General features: G+C 32.9%; 4 protein-coding genes across 5 annotated transcripts in view; 1 reads left to right on the forward strand and 3 right to left on the reverse strand.

The window, feature by feature from the left end:
* LOC144856359 (histone deacetylase 11-like) overlaps window positions 1-22,187 on the forward strand; it is a 29,651-nt gene extending 7,464 nt beyond the window's left edge. For both annotated transcript variants that reach the window (XM_078714346.1, XM_078714347.1), the window contains 5 exons: window positions 16,963-17,122; window positions 17,854-17,923; window positions 18,167-18,275; window positions 18,449-18,623; window positions 19,207-22,187. In XM_078714346.1, the coding sequence (XP_078570472.1) occupies window positions 16,963-17,122; window positions 17,854-17,923; window positions 18,167-18,275; window positions 18,449-18,623; window positions 19,207-19,766 (1,074 nt within the window). In that variant the 3' untranslated portion in view covers window positions 19,767-22,187. The remainder of the gene's footprint in view (window positions 1-16,962; window positions 17,123-17,853; window positions 17,924-18,166; window positions 18,276-18,448; window positions 18,624-19,206) is intronic.
* The window catches only part of LOC144856385 (caveolin-1-like), a 237,281-nt gene that overhangs the window by 188,034 nt on the left and 22,785 nt on the right, over window positions 1-26,462 (reverse strand). The window lies entirely within an intron of this gene.
* The window catches only part of LOC144856347 (pleckstrin homology domain-containing family G member 7-like), a 115,551-nt gene that overhangs the window by 87,655 nt on the left and 1,434 nt on the right, over window positions 1-26,462 (reverse strand). The window contains exon 2 of the mRNA XM_078714333.1: window positions 13,317-13,507. The gene's annotated coding sequence lies outside the window, so the exon portion shown is untranslated. The remainder of the gene's footprint in view (window positions 1-13,316; window positions 13,508-26,462) is intronic.
* LOC144855333 (RIB43A-like with coiled-coils protein 2) lies at window positions 22,800-25,854 on the reverse strand. The gene is made up of 5 exons (XM_078713156.1): window positions 25,593-25,854; window positions 25,103-25,184; window positions 24,526-24,989; window positions 23,362-23,756; window positions 22,800-23,167 (listed from the first exon to the last, which is right to left on the reverse strand). The coding sequence occupies exons 1-5, from the start codon at window positions 25,707-25,709 to the stop codon at window positions 23,086-23,088; spliced, it is 1,140 nt and encodes a 379-aa protein (XP_078569282.1). The 5' UTR covers window positions 25,710-25,854; the 3' UTR covers window positions 22,800-23,085.

Genomic DNA, 26,462 nt, shown 5'->3' on the forward strand with positions numbered 1-26,462 from the left:
TGGGTGGTTTAAGAGTATTGCCTATCATACAATCCTTACCTCTTAAATTTAAAATACATTTTATTCTTTATACATAACTATTCTATTTGATTTTCAAAGAAATGTGAAGTCATTGAAAAACTATGTTTATTACATTTGCAATTACCATAAAATATATAAAAACGGTGGTATATAAATGATGTGGAAATGAGGTGAAAATAGCGTGTTCGTATTTTTTATCCGGAAATGACCAGATTGTTATATACCTTAGGTCCATGGTTGTCATGACGGTAAACAACGGTGTTATTGATAGTTAACTATAAAAAAACAACGATGATATTTACAGTCTTATCACATGGTTTAGATGAGTGAAATTTCCAAATTTATCTATGAACGAAGTTACTCAAAACATCCCTTCGTTTAGTAGAACTTAAACTTAAGCTAAAGTATAATGCCTGAACAAGTGTTGAGCGGTCATATACATCTCTTGAGCAACGCATTTACAAGTTGAAGTAAAATGCTAATGAAATAATTATAATAAATAAATAATATTTTGTTCCTTTCATTTTCAGGCTCATAAAAGATAGGCCTACCGCTATAAAAATGCGGTTTAACCAGGGAAGAGTGTGCACTCTTCCCTGGGTAAACCGAATTGTACAATTAACCAAACAATTCGGTGATATGTATTTCATGCGTTCCGGGCCAAATCGTCCCGGGCCGATTTATTATATTTATTTCGTATATAATAATTTTTATTTAGTATTCACGTTTAAATATATATATTTTTTTAATTTATTTCAGTTTAGATCATAGGACTCTTAATTCATGTTTATTTACTTTATTGCAGTCCCTGACCAATTCATCTCTTTTTTATATTATGGTTTGTTGGTCAAATAAATAAATAAATGAAACACTGATATTAAGTTAACATTAAGAGAATAATGAGAGAACTTACGACTGTAGTTATTTTATTTGATCATCAATGGCAACACAATCTGCAATAACCATAGAGTAATAACAGATTGTATTTAGAAATAAACAATGCTATACGCCTAATAAAGCAATTCCAAAGGCGGCTGATAATGGGGAAATAACTATCATGCAAACATACAGTAGCGTGTTTAATTGCAAACGTGAATTGTAGACAGATAGAACAAGTTTAGAACAAGTCAACCCCCATTTCAGCACAATTCTTTCTGGCAATTTGATTTAACACATTTGCTTATTTTATCTCCTTACTTTGAGATCCAGTCATAAGCATTGCCATTTTTTCTCAGTGTAATTTGCCTTTTCATTTTTCTACGGCATAGTTCAAAATCAATCAATCGTGATGATTTAAAACGGCTTTTTAATTAATGTTTTTTTAAATGTTCATCTTTCCGTTGCGCTTGTAGATCCGGTCGCCGGATTACATCATAAACTGTTAAGGGTTATTTTTGTTATAATTTCGAGGAACTAATAAAGATTTTTCACTCGGCCCAGTCGCGACGCGACGACGGTCAAGGCCTACAGCCAATTACGCTTACAAATTGTAGTAGACTACAGAGGCCTACTAATATTAATTTAAACTTGGCCAAATCAGGAGTGCAGTTTAATCATTCGCTGATATTAAATACGATAGGTAAAAATACAAATGATGGAGATACACAAGAAATATTAATTCTGTCCACTAAATACTCTTTATAAGATTTTCTTTCAAAGATCAAAGAAACATCTAAAATATGTTTTGAAGACAATCGAGTTAGAAAAATGAACGTGATTTTATCACAACGTGATTTGCAATCACCGTAAAATATATTTACATAATGTATATAAAACGGTGGTATAAATGATTGTAAAGTGAAAATAGCGTGTCCGGTATTTTTTATTCGGACCAGTTAGCTGTTCTTGTTCACGAGAGTAAACGACGGTAAACTACGGTGTTATTGAGTGTTAGGCCTAACTATAAAAACAACGGTGATATTTACTGCCGTATCACATGGTTTGGATGAGTAAGATTTCCGAATTTATCCATGAACGAAGTTCTCAAAACAGTATTTACTATTGAGAACGAAGAGATGTTCGTTTGTAAAATTACACTCAGAACAAGTTTAAGTAAAACTTAAGCTATAGAAAGTAATGTCTGAATAAGTGTTGAGTGTTCATATAAAATTTAACCCTATGATTTTTTATGAATACATTTTTTCCATTTATATCTTTCTGTTTGGTTTTATTCATTTGAATGTATCTGTTTTTACAATGTATAATAATAATATAGTTTATAGGTCAGTAGAGAAGAATGCAGCTTATTCCAAATGGGTCAAAGTGACCACTGTTGGGAATTGGGAAGTCAGGAATGTGTTCTTGCCAGTTGCTAGGCAACTAAGGTGATTATCTTCATTATGATGATGATTATACCTCACTTCCACTTGTGCCTGCTGCTCACAAGAAATATCTATACATCATGTTTAACAACTTTAAAGCAGGGCCCTGTTTAAAGGATGTCACCTTTTTCATATTTTGGCTCTTTTCTTAGATGATGAAAAAAGTCATATTTTCATCTTTTGCGTTATAGTTCATCACATTTAAAAGAGCGCGCATCTATATTTAACGTATTCAAATTTCTTCTACGTTAATATATTGTTGCTGAGATAATTTCCTTCCGAAAATTCCTATCTTTGTGTTTCATTTTGATACCGTCGCCATGTTAAAAATAGGAATAAATGACGGGTCCCGTAATTTTACCTATTCCGCACTGTATGTAATAATATGTATTCAGAATATACTTGTAACAACATATTATATTCTTCAGTTCAGGTCATAATGCCATAATCTTTCTCTGTGTGCCAAACTCCAACGTATGACGTGCACATGGCTTTTATCGTGCGGATAACTAACTCGTCGAGTTCATGTCTAGTTTTATTTGTATCTCCTTTGAGATCCAGTCATCAGCATTGCCATTTTTTCTAAGTGTAATTTGCCTTTTCATTTTTCTACGGCATAGTTCAAAATCATCCAATTTAATTTTTGATATAAAACGGCTTTTTTAATTAATGTTTTTTTAAATTTTTATATTTCCCTTGCGTTTGTAGATCCGGCCGCCGGATTACATCATACACTTTTTGTTATTAATGCGAGGAACTAAAGTTAAGATTTTTTACTCGACCGTCGGCCCAGTCGCGACGCGACGACGGTCAAACATTGTTCATATTACTGTTAGGTACTTTAATACTCTGTCTACACTATCAAACTAGTTTGACAAAAAAAATGTGATGTGCCCAAATATGGTGATATGACATCATGATGTCCATATATGGGCACATCACATTTTTTTGTCACATAAAGTTTGACAGACCTTAACGCGGTAAGCCGAATATTTACCGTAACGCGGTGAACTCAGTCTGGTCTACTGTATGCATGTAATTCATAGCTAATTTACATACAACGAGTTTAGCCTGAGAGCTATTTGTAGAGTTGACCAAGGACATGCTCTACACAGTTTTCAATGTTATTGTATGTAGGATTATTTATTGTACAAATCCTGTACATGATACAGTACCTATATACAGTAAATATCACGGTCTGAAATCATGGCCTCCTACTGTATTAAATAACATTAATACTGTATATTAAATCTCTCGGACTTGGCTAGCTTGGCATAATAATAATAATAATAATAATAATTTATTTGGAAAACGATATATATATATATATTTTATATTTTGCTTAATTTAACATATCTGTTATTTTCTATTTGTCAAGGATTTTTAGTTTTATGTAATTAATTTTATTTTTTTGGTTTTTTTTTTACTTTTCTGTTCTTGTTGTTTTTTGTATATTGTATCTGTTCTGAGGGTCCCAAATGATCAGCAAATGCTGGATGGATCACCCTCATTAAATATGGTTAAAATAAAAATAAAAAATAAATAAACAATATAAAAATATATGAGTATAAAAATATAATAACGGAAGTTCGATAAAACCAAGTCAAAAATAAACTGTAATACTAATACCAATTAAATGCAACCCACATACATAACCTTGGACACTAAATTAGCATATTAATTAGTATAATGAACAAAGGAATATACAGTACTTAGAAACTATGTTAATATATACACACTTTTGATACACAGTGTCTACCTGCAAAAAAAAATAAGGAACAATAGGAACCCAAATTATGGGACATCAATAAACAGGAAAGCATAGATTAGGTTAATTCAGCTGAATAGAATTATTCGATGACTGTACAGACAAACAGAATTGATCAAACTACAGTAAGATAGTGGAATATAGAGTAATAATACTAGCCTCGTTTTCAATATTAAAATGCTGATGAGATGTATCAAGTTACAGTGACTAAAAGCTTTTATAGTAGAGTAGACCAGTAGCGTACAGCGCGTTTGTCTGGCGGTGCCCTTTTGTACGAATTTTAGAACTATATTTAGAAGTTCGCCCAGTTCACAAGCGTCGATCTGGGTCATGCTACTGCACATACATCCAGGGACCATACCATACCATAGTTACTTTTAAAATTCTGCCCACCGTCACTTTCGTTGTGTTTACAACTCCAACGACTAGAATAAAGCCTGTCGTATACTATTGATAACATTTCGCCCACTCATACAAAAAAAAAGGTTTACGCAAACGATTTTTTTTTATTTACGAATACGCCACTTGGCCCTTTCATGCGTGGCCGGGTACATTGCACTTTGTTCGCGGATATTTTATTTACCCTTTGGATTTTTATAGTAAATGTTTTTTCTGCCACTATATTAAAATGTATAAAACTAAATTATTTTTATTATACAGTACCCACTACTGACGTCCATAACGTTATAGAAGTAGAGGGCTGAGAAGAGAATATTTTTGTTCATCATAGTTTTTTTTGTATTTCCGTGTAGTAGGCCTACCCTATCGGACGTTCCGAACTTTGAAGTAACAGTTCTGCAAATTAACTTTGTGTTCAATATTTATTAAAGCAGCTTCATTTTTTGTCAATTTTTTTATAGTTAATTGGTAGGCTAATACTTAATGTGCATTAATTGATTATATTTATTAGAAAATGTATTACCGTACCGGAAGTTACCATGACGTTTGCATGGGTTTGCATTGAACCATTGAACGCAAACAATATTCATATATTTTTCATTATAGGTTTAACCATGGAGAAATAAGTTTCTCCATGGTTTAACTGTTGAACTTTTTAGACTTAACGACACATCGATTGACCTGACCTAGGCTGGTCATCGGTCATCCCAATTACCCAAATGTGTTTATAATGACTTAGGCCTTCAGGTTGATCGTAACATTTGCTAATTAAATGACAGGTAATACACCAATCAGAAGCTTACAGTTTAGAAGCTCTGATTTCGTCAATGGTGTTTGATAATTTACCTAAGTTTATAATGGAACATGCTAAATTTATTGTTTTAACATTGTTGGGTTTCAGATATCAAGGTAACACATGGATTAAACATAGCAGTTAATGATGAATCCTTGTTACGTTGTATACTGTATATTTAGTTACAATCAATATTTAAAAGTTTATAATTAACTAAAAGAGTTTTAAAACTTTAATTTTCATTCACTGTAAATTTTTATATTCTCAATAAATGCAGTCGTATAAAATGTTGATGGGTCGCTAACATGTTATTACCTATAGACATTACACTGATATACAAAATAACTGATAGATTAACATCTGCAGATTTACATTGCATAAGATACCTTTGTTGCGTTTAGGGTAGATGCAAACAAATACATAAACAATCCTCATTACCTATATGGATATTTTGAAAGAAGAGAGACCCAAAACAAATTTAAATATTGACGTTATTGCAGGTCACTGTTTTAAAGATTTTTCAAAAACACAGACTTCAACAAAAACTTGTGATTTTGTTCCTTACAAACTTGGATTGGTTTACAATTTTTTTTATAAATCATCAAAGTGATGAACAAAAATAAAATGTGATTCCAATTTTAACCATACATAATTAGAAGTATCACTTTTAGATTTATCCAATTTTATTTTCCCAGCCGCTGACTCACTATAATCAACCACTTATTCATCTATATACACCTATCGCCAAAACATTTTTATTGAACAGGTCTCACAGACTACTGTAGGCATACATTATATATCTCGTACACTCTCTTTTCTTTCCTTGCTTTGGGGTTTGCGCATGCCCAGTCCGAGTTTCAAAATCATCCGTTAATTAGTACGCTTCCGCGTGATACATTCTCCTCTCCGTCCTCCCAAAGGCACTGCGCGAAATTAGTGGGCACTAAGAACCGATATAAATATGTTACACATTAATAAAAAGGATAGTATTTTGGTATGAAATGCATTATAAATATAGGTAGCAAAATTATTGATTACCGATATAAATGTGTCAAATATTGGAATAATGTGCATAAGTGTATTGTGATGTCGGATACACATAAAGTATAGTTTAATGAGGGAAATGTTGTGATGTGTATTTAAAAGGGGGCATGGGAAACATTTTCTGACAATTTCATGACAATTCGCCTTTTCTTCATGTTTATATTTTTATACCCATATCAGTTTATGGTAATATTAAATATGACTTGTAGGCCTATATATCATAAAACAACGTTGCTCAACGTTGAAACGGAATATGACAACATTCGCTGTCAATTCCTGAACAACGTCGGCTACCTAAACACAAATTAGAGGAAATTTATTTTCTGGTTTCAAAATAAATTATATACATTCGATGTCCCTTTTATAGACAATTATATTTAAAATGTTTATATTTTTATACCCATATCAGTTTATGGTAATATTAAATATGACTTGTAGGCCTATATATAACACAACGTTGCTCAACGTTGAAACGGAATATGACAACATTCGCTGTCAATTCCTAAACAACGTATAGGCTACCTAAACACAAATTAGAGGAAATTTATTTTCTGGTTTAAAAATAAATTATATACATTCGATGTCCCTTTTATAGACAATTATATTTAAAATGTTTATATTTTTATACCCATATCAGTTTATGGTAATATTAAATATGACTTGTAGGCCTATATATAACACAACGTTGCTCAACGTTGAAACGGAATATGACAACATTCGCTGTCAATTCATAAACAACGTATATAGGCTACCTAAACACAAATTAGAGGAAATTTATTTTCTGGTTTAAAAATAAATTATATACATTCGATGTCCCTTTTATAGACAATTATATTTAAAATGTTTATATTTTTATACCCATATCAGTTTATGGTAATATTAAATATGACTTGTAGGCCTATATATTATAAAACAACGTTGCTCAACGTTGAAACGGAATATGATAACATTCGCTGTCAATTCCTAAACAACGTAGGCTACCTAAACACAAATTAGAGGAAATTTATTTTCTGGTTTCAAAATAAATTATATACATTCGATGTCCCTTTTATAGACAATTATATTTAAAATGTTTATATTTTTATACCCATATCAGTTTATGATAATATTAAATATGACTTGTAGGCCTATAGGCTATATTATAAAACAACGTTGCTCAACGTTGAAACGGAATAAGACAACATTCGCTGTCAATTCCTAAACAACGTATAGGCTACCCATGGGCTACCTAAACACAAATTAGAGGAAATTTATTTTCTGGTTTAAAAATAAATTATATACATTCGATGTCCCTTTTATAGACAATTATATTTAAAATGTTTATATTTTTATACCCATATCAGTTTATGGTAATATTAAATATGACTTGTAGGCCTATATATTATAAAACAACGTTGCTCAACGTTGAAACGGAATATGACAACATTCGCTGTCAATTCCTGAACAACGTATAGGCTACCTAAACACAAATTAGAGGAAATTTATTTTCTGGTTTAAAAATAAATTATATACATTCGATGTCCCTTTTATAGACAATTATATTTAAAATGTTTATATTTTTATACCCATATCAGTTTATGGTAATATTAAATATGACTTGTAGGCCTATATATTATAAAACAACGTTGCTCAACGTTGAAACGGAATATGACAACATTCGCTGTCAATTCCTGAACAACGTATAGGCTACCTAAACACAAATTAGAGGAAATTTATTTTCTGGTTTCAAAATAAATTATATACATTCGATGTCCCTTTTATAGACAATTATATTTAAAATGTTTATATTTTTATACCCATATCAGTTTATGGTAATATTAAATATGACTTGTAGGCCTTTATATAACACAACGTTGCTCAACGTTGAAACGGAATATGACAACATTCGCTGTCAATTCCTAAACAACGTATAGGCTACCTAAACACAAATTAGAGGAAATTTATTTTCTGGTTTAAAAATAAATTATATACATTCGATGTCCCTTGTATAGACAATTATATTTAAAATGTTTATATTTTTATACCCATATCAGTTTAAGGTAATATTAAATATGACTTGTAGGCCTATATATAACACAACGTTGCTCAACGTTGAAACGGAATATGACAACATTCGCTGTCAATTCATAAACAACATATAGGCTACCTAAACACAAATTAGGAATTATAGTTAAATCTTATATAACACAACGTTGCTCAACGTTGTTGTGGATTTGAAACGAGGCAGGTAAACATTCGCCGACAATTCATTGGAAACATAGAGTTATAATTATAACACAATTAAATGAAATTTTATTTTTGTTGGTTCATAGGTAGGCCTAATTATAAATGTCTATATTCTTAGACACATGTTAGTCTATAATATAAGGGAGTGATACTTAAATGTTATATAACACAACGTTGCTCAACGTTGTTGTGGATTTGAAAAGCAGGGTAAACATTCGCCAACAATTCATTGGCAACATAGAGTGATTTTACAAATGCCATGTTTTAGTTCATAGGTAATTATAAATGTCTATATTCTTAGACACATTTCAGTCTATATAAGGGAATTATAGTTAAATCTTATATAACACAACGTTGCTCAACGTTGTTGTGGATTTGAAACGAGACAGGCAAAACATTCGCTAATCCCTTGGCAACATAGGCGACCTACCGATATCATTTCAACACAACTAGAGGCAATTTCATTTTCTGATAATTAAGTAATTACTGTATTAATGTTTATTTTTTTTTTTATCAGTGCCAATTAAGGCAGAGATAGGCATTTTATAATGTTGCTCAACCTTGTGTATTTGAAACGGGACAGAGAAAACAATTAGTGGCAACAAAGGCGACCTACCGATATATTATAACACGATTAGAGACAATTTCATTTTCTTGTTCAACATTAATTAAAACTGTTTATATTGTGCCAATTTAAGGCAAGGATAGGCCTTGTATAATTATAACACATCATTGTTCAACGTTGTTGCATATTGTGTATTTCAAACGAGACAGGGAAAACATTCGCTAATAATTCCTTGGCAACATAATGCGACATACCAATGTTAAAACATAATTAGAGACAATTTCATTTTCTGATATTTAAGTAATTAATAATTATTAATGTTAATATTTTTTATCAGTGCCAATTTTAAGGCAAGGATAGAATTGTATAATGTTGCTCAACGTTGCTGTGTGTATTTGAAACGGGACAGGGAAAACATTCGCTATTAATTCCTTTGGCAACGTTGGATACCTATATTACAACACAATTCGAGACAATTTTATGTTCTGATACTTTAGTAGTTATTAATGTTTATATTTTTATATCAGTGCCAATTTTAAAGCAGGGATGTGGCATTTTATAATATAACACAACGTTGCTCAACGTTGGTGTGTAAACGGGACAGAAAAAACATTGGCTAATAATCCCTTTGGCAACGTTGGCTATCTACCGATATTACAACACAATTAGAGGCATTTCATTTCTGGTTCAAACTTACTTATAAATGTTTATATTTTATACCCGTGTCACTTTTATGAATAGGGAATTTTATAATATAACACAACGTTGCTCAACGTTGTTGTGTAAACGGGACAGGGAAAACATTCGCTAATAATCCCTTCGGCAACGCTGGACCTACCGATATTACAACACAATTAGAGGCATTTCATTTTCTGGTTCAAAATTACTTATAAATGTTTATATTTTATACCCGTGCCACTTTTATGGCCCATAGGGCATTTTATAATATAACACAACTTTGCTCAACGTTGTTGTGTAAACGGGACAGTGAAAACATTCGCTAATAATCCCTTCGGCAACGCTGGACCTACCGATATTACAACACAATTAGTGTTCAAAATTACTTATAAATGCTTATATTTTATACCCGTGCCACTTTTATGGCCCATAGGGCATTTTATAATATAACACAACATTGCTCAACGTTGTTGTGTAAACAGGACAGGGAAAACATTCGCTAATAATCCTTTTGGCAACGTTGGCTATCTACCGATATTACAACACAATTAGAGGCATTTCATTTCTGGTTCAAACTTACTTATAAATGTTTATATTTTATACCCGTGTCACTTTTATGAATAGGGAATTTTATAATATAACACAACGTTGCTCAACGTTGTTGTGTAAACGGGACAGGGAAAACATTCGCTAAAAATCCCTGTGGCAACGCTGGACCTACCGATATTACAACACAATTAGAGGCATTTCATTTTCTGGTTCAAAATTACTTATAAATGTTTATATTTTATACCCGTTCCACTTTTATGACCCATAGGGCATTTTATAATATAACACAACGTTGCTCAACGTTGTTGTGTAAAAAACGGGACAGGGAAAACATTCGCTAATAATCCATGTGGCAACAACGCTGGACCTACCGATATTACAACACAATTAGAGGCATTTCATTTTCTGGTTCAAAATTACTTATAAATGTTTATATTTTATACCCGTGCCAATTTTATGGCCAATAGGGTATTTATAATATAACACAACGTTGCTCAACGTTGTTGTGTAAACGGGACAGGGAAAACATTCGCTAATAATCCCTTTGGCAACGCTGGACCTACCGATATTACAACACAATTAGAGGCATTTCATTTTCTGATATTTAAGTAATTACTAATGTTTATATTTTTATATCAGTGCCAATTTTAAGACAAGGATAGAATGTTATAAAATAACACAACGTTGCTCAACGTTATTGTGTAAACGGGACAGGGAAACATTCGTTAACATTCCTTAGTAACAGAAGACCTACCGATATCATTACAACACAGTTCGAAGCAATTCAGTTTTCTGATACTTAAGTAATTATTAATGTTTATATTTTATACCAGTGCCAATTTTAAGGCAGGAATAGCCATTTTACAATAGGCTATATTACACAACGTTGCTCAACGTTGTTGTGTAAACGGGACAGTGAAAACATTTTCGCTAACAATCTACCTAATAATGGGTAGCACAGACTTAATGTGCATTTTATACCAAAATACTATCCTTTTTGTTAATGTGTAACATATTTATATCGGTAATTATTTGTGCTACCCAATATTTATAATGGGTGGCACACTTTATGTGCATTTCATACCAAAATACTATCCTTTTTATTAATGTGTAACATTATATCGGTAATTAGTTGTGATACCCAATATTTATAATGGGTAGCACATACATACATGCATGTTATACCAAATACTCTCCTTTTTATTATGTGTAACATATTTATATCGGTAATTAGTTGTCGCCGACCGTAATTCATTGGAAACATAGAGTGATATTATAACACAATTAGAGGAAATTTCATGTTTTGGTTCATAGGTAGGCCTAATTATAAATGTCTATATTTTTAAACACATGTCATTCTAAGGGAATATTGAATTTTATATAACACAACGTTGCTCAACGTCGTTGTGGATTTGAAACGAGGCAGGGTAAACATTCGCCGACAATTCATTGAAAACATAGAGTGATTAATGGACAGTGGTGTCGTCATTTAAACGGTTTAAATGACGACATACGGTATAGAAAAAAAATGTTATGGCAACAACCAGATTAGTGTACGCCTAATGCTCAATTTTTAACATACGCGTATCAAAAAGTAAATTACTATATCAATTTAGGCCTAAATGTATCATTTAATAATTTAATACGGCGGATTGAGTTCTGATAGTTAAGGGTGTTACTAGAAAAACAACTGAACATAACGATATTCAATACCGTTGTCGTTAAATTAACATTACGGTATCGCTATTTACTATCGTTAAGAAATACGTAAAAAATATGAATGCGCGTTGATTCGCCGTTAATTTGTATATTAACAAATAATAGCAAGTTGTAGGCCTATTTGAGTCCAACAAACTCGCGTGATTGAAAGCCAACACAACAAACTGTAGGCCTTAGTATTAAAAAGTAAAGTACTATATACAAAAATGTATCATAATACATACAGATCGAGTTCAACCATGTATATACATTTCCTCCATGGTCAAACACATAATATGTAATTGTTACAAAGTGATACGATATTTATAGAGAAACACAACAGTTCTTTTCAGAGTGGTGTATCGCAAACTTTATATCAACGATATTTATATAAATTAAAACTAGGACTACATCGCTATTTGTAACTGTACTGTCGTTGTCGTTCATTAACTTTAATCAAAGATGTTTGCGTGCTTTAATAAAGTAAATGTAGAGGGCGCACATCTGATAGGTGGATATATGGTGGTGTTGCCGCGCCGGCGGTAACGTGTATGAAAGAGTCGAGCGCGATGAGCTGCAGAGATGATGATGGTTTGGCCGCCGTGTAATTGGATATGTGTGCACAAACAGTTTTTGGTACTAGGCCTAGGCTAGTACTGTATAGGCTTATTTTACAGTTTGAAATAAAAGCGTTTTTAGAATTGGTTAAAATACCAATTTAAGAAACGTAATGTAATATACACTGTAGTAGGTAAGGAAGCCTATCTAGCCTAGACTCTAGTAGTAGAGGGAGGGGCTTAGTAGTAGTAGCCTTCCATAAATCACCGGCATGTTTATTGATATGACCCTGGTTATAATTAGTGGTGACAAGGGATTACCTTGGCGATGTATTTTATGACATTTATAGCAACGTTGTTTACCATAGTTTGCAACGGTGTTTACCATAGTTTACGACGGTAATAACCAGTAAAAAGTGTTGTTTTACAGTGATCTACGGTAAACGACGGTAGTTTTTTTTTCAAAGGGTATATTTACCTGAACCATGGTGGGCTATGAAAGTGAACATTAACACATAATGGTGACCAGATTGAATCATTTTCAAGCGAACCCCAGGAGTTTGCTATTATATTGATTATTTCAATGTGCGATATCAGAGACTTTGGTGAGATGGGTCACTATACAGTTTTATGCATGACTAATCACTATAAAACCAATATAAAGTACTATTTGTAATATTTTGTTATCTTTACTCACCTCAGATCCATAAAGATCGTTGAGCATGACACAAACTTCACTTAAATGTCTTTGAACTTTCACTGCTTTCTTTCTCTTTCACTGCTTTCTTTCTCTTTCACTGCTTTCTTTCTCCTTCTTCTTTTTCTTTCTCCTTCTTCTTCTCTTTCTCCCTGCTTTTCTTGATACAAATCTTTCTTTCATTCTCTTCACTATGGGAAAAAATAATGTGTTGTTAGATAAACTCAAAAACTCAATTTAAAACAACAGTGAGACTTTATAATTAATTAATTAAATACATGCTTTGTATGGAAGGTATAATGAAAGAATTAACTAGCCTTTGCTAGAATTAAAACTCTAAGACACAAACAGAACATAGTACTGCATGTTGGTAAAAAAAAGGAGAGATTAAGTGATATTCAATTCAATTCAACTAGACATTTATTTCTTCCTTCAATAAAATTAGGTAATCATAACAAATTCAAGTAGAATATAAAACATGTCAATTGATGATAAAAAAAAAAAGTATACAGGTATCAATAAAAGGAAGTAGGCAGTGCCCAAGAAGATACAAATCTTGTGGCGGGCCAGCCTATTTACAGACACAGGTAAGACGGTCGAAAATTCAAAAATACAGGACGTAAGGACAGGGACATAACAAGACAGCAAAAGGAGGAAAAAAAAACAACGATCAGAATGACAGCAAATCATATCCTGACCAAGAACTGACAAATGAAACTCGAAAAAATTGCCGGAATAAAAAAGAGAGATCAATACTTTGCAATAAGGTATTTCTTAAGTTTGGAAGAAAACGTTTTTATTGAAATAGAGTTGCCGATGTCAGGAGGTAAATTATTCCATAAATTGGAGCCGGAAAATCTTATGTTATGTTGAAAATAATTAGTGCGATGTTTCGGTATATGGATCTTAAATTGGTTTCTTGTACAGTACGAGTGACGAACAGAATTTGGGATGAAAAAATTACACAGATGCTTAGGAAGAAGGAAATGTATTGATGAGTACACGAATATAAATTGTTGAAAAATATTAATGTCAAAAATATTAAGGAGATTCAAGTTAGAAAACAAATGAGACGAATGAGACCGGGGTGGAACGCCAGATATAATGCGAGTAGCCTTTTTTTGTATAATGTGAAGTTTGGTGAGATTGGATGGGTAAGTATTTGCCCATACAATGTTACAATAGCTCAGATAGGGAAGAATTAAAGAACAGTAAATAATACGGAGGATATTTGGGGGAATGAACGAAGAAAGTCTAAACATGACACCGAGGCTCTTGGAAGTTTTGTTCTCGATTTCTTTAATGTGAGTTTTCCAAGTTAGACCACTATCGAGATAAACACCTAGAAACTTTGCGCTTTCAACACGTGGAATATCATAATTGTCAATCAGAATCTTATATGGCGTAGTATTGATAAATCTGTCTTTTTGGGGACTCCGGAAAAGAATAAAGCTGCACTTTTTATAATTGATAGATAACTTATTACTAGAAAAATAGATGGACATGTGTTTTAAGTTGGTGTTAAGGTCATCAAAAAGAGATTGGATATTAGGGGAAGAATAGAACACGGTTGTGTCGTCAGCATAGAGAAAAAACGAGAGAAGATTAGAGCATCGGTATAAATCATTAATGTATAAAATAAATAAAAGTGGACCTAAAAGAGAACCTTGGGGGACACCGCATGTGACTGATGAAAAATGAGATAGGTGGTTTGAGTATCTAGTACATTGAGAACGATTTGCTAAGTAACTTTTAAACAACTTTAATGCAGGCCCTCGAATACCATAATGGGATAACTTAAATAAAAGAATATCATGATCGATAGTGTCAAAAGCTTTGGAAAGATCAATAAAGAGTCCAATAGCGAAATCATTGCGTTCAAAAGCGTCCACAATTTTGTTAGTAAGGTCCATAAGAGCCATGGATGTATTATATTTTTTACGAAAGCCGAATTGTTGAGAGTATAAAATATCGTATTTGGTAATAAAATTAAAAGTTCTGTCGTAAATAATTCTTTCTAGGGCTTTTGAGAAAACAGGTAAAATAGAAATAGGGCGATAGTTCGTTAAGTCAGATTTACTGCCAGATTTAAAGATGGGTGTTACACGAGCTATCTTCAATCTGCTTGGGAAAATTCCCTTAGTTAAAGAAATGTTAAAAATATGGCATAAAGGGAGGGAGATAAGTTCAGTAACTTGCTTGATGACATTCGCATGTAGGTCATCAATACCGGGGGACTTATTACTCTTGAATGAACGCAAAATTTTAATAACTTCGTCCTCATCGACCGGGGATAAAAAAATAGAATGAATATTTGGGTTAGGAAGAAATTCTTTATACGATGTGTTTGTCTTGGGTATTTGGTTAGCTAAGGTGGGACCAATTTCAGTAAAAAATGAATTAAAAGAGTTTGCAATCTTGGTGGGATCATTTGACATTTCACCATTGCAGTTAAAAAAAGTATTACTTTGTTTGTTAGAGGATTGTTTTATAAGGGAATTAATAGTTTTCCAAGTGGCCCTGATGTCATTTTTATGTTTAATAAAAGTATTTTTAAAATAATTTGATTTCGCAGTTTTGATAAGACAATTGATTCGGTTGCGACATTGTTTATATTTTGTTTCATTTTTCGCAGAGGGACGATGAAGAAAGTTTGAGTATAATTTTTGCCTATATTTAATGGACTTAAGAAGAGAGTCGGTCATCCAGGTCTTGAGTTTAGTTTTAGTTTTTTTGATAGTTTTGTATGGAAATGTTTTATTGTAAAGTAACGAAAAGGTATGTTCAAATTTGTTGTATGCATCATCTGGGTTTTGGGTATTTAGAATGTCAATCCATTGTTCGCTAGACAATTCTTGACGGAATTTATCAATAGTGATTTGGTTAATGCATCTAAATCTAAATGATTCATCCCTATCTGAGCTACGTACATCACAGGAAAAATACGAAATATTAAAAACGGGAAGATGGTCCGAAATATCACTAAATAATAGTCCACTAATACTAGGGAAATCAAATTTATTAGTTATAATATTGTCAATCAGTGAGAAAGAGGACTTGGTGATTCTGGATGGTCTGTGAATAAGGGGGAGAAAATAATTACTAAACAGAGAGTTGACAAATTGCCAAGCTTCATTATTAGATTCATTTTTTAATATATCAATATTGAAGTCACCAAGAATATAATTAATTTTGTTTTCATTGGATAATTTGGCTAAGATTGAATCAAGTTTATCAATAAACAGAAGCGGATCATTTGATGGGGCTCTATAGATACTTCCTGTAATAATATTTTTTGTATTAGGGCGGATGATTTCAACAAATATTGATTCGCAAACTAGGGGGTCAAAAGATAGATCATCTCTTATCCAGATAGACTCTATTCTAACAAAAAAAATAGAAGTATACAGTAGTCAAGTCTCGGGAGCATTCTATATAGTCACCACCAGATAGGTCATCACCAGTACTTGGTATACATACAGTGTATGGAATGACTAGTTGAAAGCAGGAATGCTAGTTGATCATACTCTATTTTTATTTTGCAATCATTCAAAAAAATTATCTCATGTAGCCGAGAAATCACTCCTTTCCTTCAATTAAAGGCGCTTCCAGGACAGCATGCTGTTATGCGTTTATTTCTTTTTAGTTTTTACTTCAGCGAATGGAAGGCGTCAAGAAAGCAATGATCGTAGATCTTGACGCTCATCAAGGTAACGGCCATGAACGAGACTTTATGGGCGATGATCGGGTGTACATCATGGATGTATACAACAGACACATTTACCCCCATGATGGGTTTGCTAAAAGTAAGTGTTGAGAAGTGTTGTTAAATAATCTTGACTCGCATAAACTTTTCAAGAGTATCTAAAGCACATAGTTATTGTAAAATAACAAATTTTCCTAAGCAAAAAGAAAACCACTACAAAAATAAAATACTGCAAAATAAACACTGCAAAAATAAACAATAACAGAGATAAACCACTGCAAAAATAAAAACACTACTAAAAAATATAACTACAAAAATAAAACAATGCAAAAATAAAAACAAAACAGAGATAAAAATACTGCAAAAAATAAAACAAAATAAATCCACTACAAAAATAAAATAATGCTAAAATAAAACCACTACAAAAATAAAACAATGCAAAAGAAAAAACACTGCAAAAATAAAAACAGTACAAAAATAAAAAAATTAAAAAATAAAAACACTGCAAGAATAAAACCACAAAAGAACAAAATGGCGGTTGTAGAACACTAAATAAAGTCACTAAAAAACTGAAATACAGAAAAAAAATAATGAAAACAAGAATGTTTTCTCATATAAAATGACAAAATAAATGGTCAAATTCAACCAAAAACCCATTGGCTGGTAGCCATTTTGACTATTTTTTGCTTTAAATTACAGTTTTTTCAGGTAAATAAATATTTTTAATTTACTATTATGTGACATTAAAATGGCAAACAAAACAAAAAAAATGTAAAAAATTATTTTTTCAGGGGGAAAATACATCTTTAACAGAAATTTAATTTTTTGTAGGAGCAATTAATCGAAAGGTGGAATTGGAGATGTTTCTCGAAGACCCATTCTATCTTGATCAAGTTAGCAGGTAATGTTTTACTAATATTTACAATCCATCTGGATTTGCCTTCAGTTCACTAGTACACCCAAATTAACCTCAAAGAAAATAGTAAAATCTTTGTATAAACGGGTCATAACATCTTAATTACCTTAATTGTAATTGATTGACTGTGGAAACTAGGAATTAAATGAATTAAAACAATTCTCATTATTAGAAAATGGCAAGCAAACCGAACTTAACAATTTAAGTCTTTTTTTTTTTTCCAATCAGAAATTTGGAAGCAGCGTTGAAAGAATTTACACCGGATGTGATTGTGTACAATGCTGGAACTGATATACTACAAGGCGACAGTTTGGGGGCGCTTTCCATAACACCGAAGGTAAACCAATGCATTGAACTCTTACACAACCACTCAACTTGAAATAGTTCTGATTGAGCATTTTCAAAGAGACTGGTGTTTGGAGATTTGAACTATTTTGAAAATAGAATTACCATAAACAAAATTTGATATTGAATTTCCAATTTTTAAATTTTTTGTTTCATCATCCTCAGGGCATTGTTGAAAGAGACGAGTATGTTTTTCAGGCAGCCATTAGCCGTGGCATTCCCATTGTCATGGTAACTTCGGGTGGATACCAAAGAAATAATGCTGAAATAATCGCAATGTCAATTCTGAACTTGCGTAATAAACTTATTATTCAATGTGATGGTGCCACAGAAACCCAAGGTGTGAATCGTTGTTAATTTATATGGCAAGCATAAAATAGATGTATGTACTGTCTACAAGCCTGCAGCCAGTACAGGTGGTTCTGTCTCTTTATCCCCTTTTTCATGTATATTCCAGCAGGAAGTACATTCAACTCTCCCAATATCATACCAGACACTCTTTGGTTTGTCTAACACACTGGAAAGTCTGATATTCTGAATGTATTTTAAAAAAGGATTTTTAGGGAACCTATATTTTTTAACCTCAAGAAAAGCCTGGTTTTGGGAGAGTTTTCAGTTTTCAGAGAGTCCGGTACTTGGAGAGTTGACTAATTGTAACTAGACAAGCTCATGAAGATTGTTTTTCAATCCTACGTACTTAACTGCCCCTTTTTGGAAAAAAAATAACCCCTCTCTAACACTACTGGTTACGAGCTTTTGGTCTACCTGAAAATGAATACCATATGTCCTATACTCTAAATGTTGGATCTGCCATTGAACAACATAAGATTGTGGACTATTATAACATTGAAAAATGCAAAGTACAATATTTAACAAGGAAACATTTGGAATGTACTTAACTCTCAGTTTTTTCTTTGCTACAGAAAAATTACTCAGAGCAGCAGCAACATCAAAGAAGCCCGAACCAGTGGAAAGTGAACCAAAACGAGGTCTGTTCTCTCGTTTCTTTCGTAGTTCTCGTTTTTCTCAAAGTTCCTCTGCAACACCAGAGTACATACCAGATGATGTCACTGAAGAGAAAGCAGCTTCCTCTGCAACACCAGAATACATACCAGATGATGTCACTGAAGAGAAAGCAGCTTCCTCTGCAACACCAGAGTACATACCAGATGATGTCACTGAAGAGAAAGCAGCTTGTTCTGCAACACCAGAGAACATACCAGATGATGTCACTGAAGAGAAAGCAGCTTGTGGGAATCAAGAAACCTTAGTTCATAATGAAGAAACTGATGAACTAGTGGCAACATCTTCTGATAAAAACTCTGATGCGGTTTTAGAGAAGCTACAAAGCTTATCAGTTTCTGATGATCCTCAGAATTCATCAGAAGATAATCAGAGTGCATCAATTGTTGATGCAAAACAACAAAACTCATCCCTTGCAGAAGAATCACAACTTGCATCCTCAGAGGAACCTCAGAATTGATTAGTAGATATATAGAGATTATCAGTATGACTGAATGGAGAACACTTTTGCAGAGTCACTACTGTACATTGATGTGCTTCTTCAAAGATACCAGATTTCATATTATCAGAAGATACCCAGTTTATCAGTTCTCATGGAGCAGAAGACGCAATCTCCATTTGCTTCCTCGGAGAAACATCAGTTATATTCAGTTTCTTTCAAATTTCTGGACTGCTGCTTGGCAGTACCTGTTGCATAGGAACATTCTGGGCTGAAATCAAACCTAAAGCTCTGTCTATCAAACTTTGTGACAAACACAAATGCGATGTGCCCGTATATGGACATGATGATGTCATATCAGTACCATATTAATTGGGCATATCACTACCATATTTGGGCTTACACACTATTTTGTCAAACTAGTTTGATAGTGTAGCAAAGCTTTAGCAATCACACCTACAGTGGTAAAAGTACTGATTTTTTTTAACCGTTAAATTTAAATTCTATAGTTGACTATTAGAATAACTCTATTTATACGAAAAAAATATATATATGATAATAAGGTTTTTCTATAAAAACAAGTTGGCTTACAGTTACACAAAAATACATGGTATTTCCCAAGTTAAGGCTGATGTTGGCTATTAATTGTTTGTGTTACTTATATTATCTAAAAAAAAATAATAAATAAAAATAGCATATTTATAATTATCTTAAAAAGTTAAAACATTTGTATATGCAACTTCAATTATCAATGTAATATTGTAAATCTGTTTGTATCTGTCTGTATTCAAGTTTTTTTTATATATGTATGTTTAAATTCGAGGACATTTATTCTCTTTCTATCAAAATAATCTTATTCCAAGATTACCACCACCAGAGCTACAAAAAATTATATTATGTTATTGAAAAATAGATTGTTATAAAATAAGTATTACAGTAATAAAATGTATTGAGGTATAATGTTTTTTTTCTTGTGAAATGTGAGTAGTGTGGAGGTGGTATTACTTTAACAGGGTGCATTCAATGAAATACTTAAGCTTTAAACCTTAGTGTTATAATTATAAATGTAGTCATTAATATTTACTTGAAATTGATATTAATGTAGAATATTATATTTAGTGCAATATTATCTCTTGTAAGTATGAATATATTATTATACTGTAGTTTTCGATTGTTTAATGTGTTTACAAAATATCAGTTGTATGGCTAGTTAAAGTACTAAACTAATCCAATTCAAGTTATATTCAAAATGTAATAATTTTTATATACCGTATTTATTTGAATAAATGTTCCGGGTATTTATTGTTCAGGAGGGTTTTTAGAGAGGTGTTTGTTCGAGGAAGGCGTTTTTTTTTTATTTTATGTCTTTAGGCAATGTGGCCAAGGATTACCAATAGTAAATTAATCACTGTCCTATCGGATAGGTGGTAATCCCCTTGATACATGAAATAAATGAAAAAAATCAACACAATATTAATATCAAAGTCATAAAGTGTATCAAAATGCTTGGTAAATGTAGATCATGTCAATCAATGAATTCTACTACAAATAGAAATGTGTTGTAAATTGTGTATATATATATATATGTGCCCCAGGGTGTTTATTCGAAGAGGCCATTTATTCCAAATGATAGGAGGGGGTGGAGGTGCATTTATTCAAAGCAGGGTGTTTATTCGAACAAATACGGTATTAATTTTTGTGCAATAACGTTATGTATGGTTTATACATTTCTATTATTATATATTATGATATATTTTGTTCATACTACTGTAGTTTCAGCCCTGGTTGGTGACGAGGGCGTATCTCTATTCTTCGTTTGGTGCGGCGTGAACATCCAATTTCTCTCTTTTCAATATCTTGTTTTCACACAGTGCTTTAAGACTCTTTACGCTCTAAGAATTCATAAACTTTAACCAATCAGCATACAGATAAATTCTGTGGTTCGAACAATGTTATCGTTTATAAAGCTAGCTAAACCTAGCCTGAATTTTTAAAAACTTTTGTTAGCAAACCCAGTTGACTTGTGGCGGGTAGTAAACCGAACTTTCTTTGGAATAAAACTGGTTGAAATAGTTAGACAAGAACTGGCTTAATAATGGTAACAAGAAAAAAAAAACATTTTGGCACGCATGTCGTGTCATACCTATACTAGAGCTGGAATCTAGTTAGGAACAAAAATCAAAACACCCGCTGGACTATTGTGGTCAAATGAAAGCAAAGGTCGTCAGTACCATAATTTTTGGACTGAATTTTTAAACATACATGCATCAATGTATTTTGTACAAATTTTTAACTATATATTTTTTGAAACTATACAGGGTTATTTTACTTAAGATATATCATGCATTCGGAAAATGTGATGACTGTTAACAATTTTTGTAAGGATACTTTTGTAAATGCTTGCGAATAAAATTTATGAGAGTAGAGTAAATAAATGTTAAATTATACAAATGAAAGTGTTAATTTATTGGTTACGAACAACAGCTTCCACTTAATAGTTCACATTACAGTAGCACCCCTCCTTTGATAGACCTCTATTTAGGGGACACTGTCTCATAAACAGACGAGGGGAAATATGTCTTAACACTACATTTAACGAGGGGCAATGTTTTCTAACACTGCGTTCAAACATTAATCAAGGGACACCCCTATTAAGGGGACACTGTTTCATAAAAATAACAAGGGCCAATAATGTTTTACCACTGCGTTCAAATGTTGGGCCCTGACGGTGTTCTCCTTATAGGGTTTTCTACTGTATGACAGTTTTTAATACAAACATCTAGAAGTTTTAAAATCAACTTAGCAGTTTAGGATAAACGCTATCAGACAAAACAGTGGAGGGTGGTTAACAAGCTTACTTTTTTCCAATACCAAGGTCAATCCTGACCGGGATTCAATCCTGACCTGTGCCAGGGTTGAAACACACAACACTTCCTACTCCACTCCCTAAACCTCAAATAAGACTTTGTTTTTAAGCAGGATATATAGTTTATCCATTTTGTAAATGTCGAGTTACTTACTGTTACATGCTTATAAACAAATAAAAAAAACAAATTATTTTTCAACGTTGCCGGTTAAGTTAATCATTTATTCTAATTGCAATTACATTTTTATGTTTGTTTAAAAATATATACAACATGTACAATTTGTAGCCTTCAAATAAAGTAAGGTTCAAATGTATTTTTATCAAGCAAAAAAAAATGATAAAATTCTTAAATAATATTATCTACTTTTAATATTACATTAAAAAAAATTTTAGGTTATTGTATTGTCTATTGTCATGCAAAATCTTCACAATGTGATTTTATCCGTCAACCTTCTTTGAAAATGGTATGTTCCGTTATCGACTTGATGTATTCCACTGTTGAAAAAACTGAGCAGTTGGTTTGTTTGTGTACACCTCATTGTCAAGGTAATCTTTGCTGTAATGAATAAAAAAAGAAATAATTACAATTAAGTAACAACATGAAAAATCTTAGTATACTGTACCTAGATATTTTTGTTTTAAGTACTCATATAAAGGGTCTTTCACACCTTCTCTGATCGGGCTCCAGAAAATATGAACCTTTCTTGAAAATAATGGCATATACAGTAGCATTTACTTGACAAGACTTACTGTGATCTCTGTTCAGCACTTAATCGTCTATTTTCATCAGCTTGGTCCTTCTCCAAAGCTTTCCTTAGTCGATCCTGCTCTCTATCCATAAGGATACCAGCTCTGGCATCCGTGAGTCTTTGCTGATCCCATTCCTTATTACGTTCATCTTCCTCCTCTTTGATCCTCTTGTTCTCCTGCCTTTGAAGATCCTGCGTACGGCGGACTTCTTCAATTTCCTCTGGTGACATTCCCTTCCATCTGTCCGTGATGACGCGGTGGGGACCGAACGCACTCTGCGCTACGTCGGGATTCTCTGTTAGCATGTCACCATTTACGTTGTTTACGATTTCTGTGAAGTTGTCGTCGAGGTCTTGTTGTGTTTTTAGCTGTTCCTTTACTGCCTTTTCATCAGCCTAGAGAATATAAAATAATCTTAGAAATTAATAATGGGTTTTTAATTATCATTTCCTAATGACCATAATGTATCTATTCTTATCGTTATTGTCTGTAATAAACAGGCCTTACAACTTTATTTAAATAGAACAGTTTCAATGTAAAAGATAGGACATTACGTGATTGATTCTCAGTGCTGTACTACAATTTTTGCCCAGTATCATAGAAATATTTGGTAATACAGGATCTCATTGTATCACATGTGTTACCGTATTATGTAAGGTCAGGTTAAGGATTAGGTTATTATACAATGATACTAGTAGATACATGTAAAACACATGTGATGTAACAAATATTCCCATGATACTGTACCGAAAGTTTGGAACTCTATTTTAACATTTCTAGGCCTTGGCCATGTACATTTTTTTTCCCCAAAGCCTGTCTCTGAAAGATACGTGAAAGATAGCCAAACTACTAAATATAACTAAATCTAACCCTCTAAATAATCTCTCTCACTATAAAGTAACAAAAAGTTTGTCATGGGATTTAAACCCATACATCGACATGCAAAGTCCATATTCTAATAGTAATCCATTCGACTAAACAGACGGCTCGACAGAAAAGCGTATTAAAAAGTTCATTCAGAAGGCGAGTGCAGAGCAGATGAAACATGATGCATGTTCATAATAATGCTCCCTAAAATGGGACACCCTCTTTCAGATTTTCAGAGAAAGTCTTTGGGAAAAATATTTTTGCGCCGCCCCAATGTATTTTAATACGGTCTCTTACCAATGCTTTATTATAGTCTTTTACAGACTGATTAATGGCGCGACGACAATCCATCTCTGCTTGCGTCAACTCCACGGCTCGCTGATCCATCTCACGTCGATGAAGATCGTAAAGTCGATCCGCTTCTGTCTGGCGTTTGTTTTGAAGGTCACGTTCAGCTTTCTGTTTCTTGGTCCATTCCCGCATTTGTTCCTGCATCAGGTTCTGTCGTGCTTTGCTGTTTAAGTCTTCCCCATCAAACTTCTGCAGGCTAGATATCCCGCATCGTGGGTCGTCGTCATGAACTCTAGCTGGCTTGTCTTTCTTCTTGGCTTCTGGATCGTTAAGATCCCATTCTCTTGCCGCATCTGGCTGCTGGTGAAGTGAACGGAACTCGACCATTGCCGAGTTTAGATTACGAATGTCCTGTTCCTGTCTTTTTTGTAGTAGCTCAGCTATCATATCATTCCTTTTCATATCAGAGGCTAAGAAAACAAAATTACAGTTAATAATAATTTATTGTGGGATCAACAAAGTATCAATACTTTGAATTAATTTATTTACTCTTCGTATCAAATAAAGAAATATAATAAATTACCAAACGCTTCATGACGCTGATTTTCCCTTTGCATACGCAGCTTATGGTCGTGTACTTGTTCGTTCAAGGACTGTACATCAACCTTTAGAAAGAAAGAAAAAACATCCTCATAAGATATAAGACAAAATAGAAAGTAATAAAGGTTAGGAAGTAAAACCAGACTAGGCAAGCCTAATAGGCCTAAATGGTTAATGATTTTTATCGGTTGAATGAGAACATGAAACCTCAGAAACTTAATAAAAAATGAACAACAAGCAAAATGAATACATTATTATATACAATCAAATTAATAATAGCCTATATACTACTGTATGTAGGCCTAATCTAGCTAGCATACCATAGCCTAGCGTATCATACATATATATATATATAGGCCTATATGCCTGCTCTAGCTAGGCCCACACCTCGCACACCCAGACAGAGGTCTAGGCCTAGCCTATACAATGCGCGTCGAACAACTAAACCAACACAGTCAAAACACAATACTTACTCCGATTGTTCTGACTTTAGAATTAAAAATTCTACTCTGTCTTTGTTGTTCATGATTTCTACGCCTTTCCGTCGCTGCCTGTTCTTTTAAATCTATTGGAAGATCTAGTTTATACATTGTTAATATTCGTAATAAAAGTGTAGATAAAGTAAAGACACTATCTGCCTCCAACCAAGCTAGGCCTACCGATTGTGTTGACTGTGCGGCGGGGAGAAAACGACGTACTCCGGCTTTTTGTGTGTTGATTACTATTGTTGTTGTTAGGCACGTTGCTAAGATTACAATGACGTAAGTTGGCGCATAGAGGGCAGCAGCAACATAAATTCAAATTCCTCATTATATTGGTGGCGGTGTTTTAGTACTTTTTACCGGTCCATGGTACTTGAAACGGAGTTACATCTTAGGGACCCAAGCATTGTCCGTTGAAAGATATGCCCCTTGAATTAAGGAGAACATTTCGGTTTTTGGTTAGAGTTTTCGCGGGAAAATTAAACAAAACAAATAAAATACAGTAATACCAAAATGAACTCAAGTTTATTGTTCAAGGGGATTTTAGGGAAGTTCATTCGATGATGGAGGCGTTTATTCGGGAGAGGCGTTTTTTTTTTTAAATAATTTTGGGTATAATGGTAACATGTGTAATCAAATAAATACCCCCGGCCCTAGATATAAAATACAACAATTGATGGATAAGTGATAAAATTGAGTGCAAAATGTATTGGTCCCGATATTGGTAGGCCTACATTTGTAGATCATGTCAATCAATGATTATTCAAATTATATAAATAATCTGTTGTAATACGTTTTCAAAATGATGTTATGGGGGTGAGTATGGGGGGGGGGGGGGGGGGCGTTTATTCAAAATGATGT

The sequence above is a fragment of the Antedon bifida genome, chromosome 11 (genome assembly GCF_963402885.1).
Source record: "Antedon bifida chromosome 11, ecAntBifi1.1, whole genome shotgun sequence".
NCBI lineage: Eukaryota > Metazoa > Echinodermata > Crinoidea > Comatulida > Antedonidae > Antedon > Antedon bifida.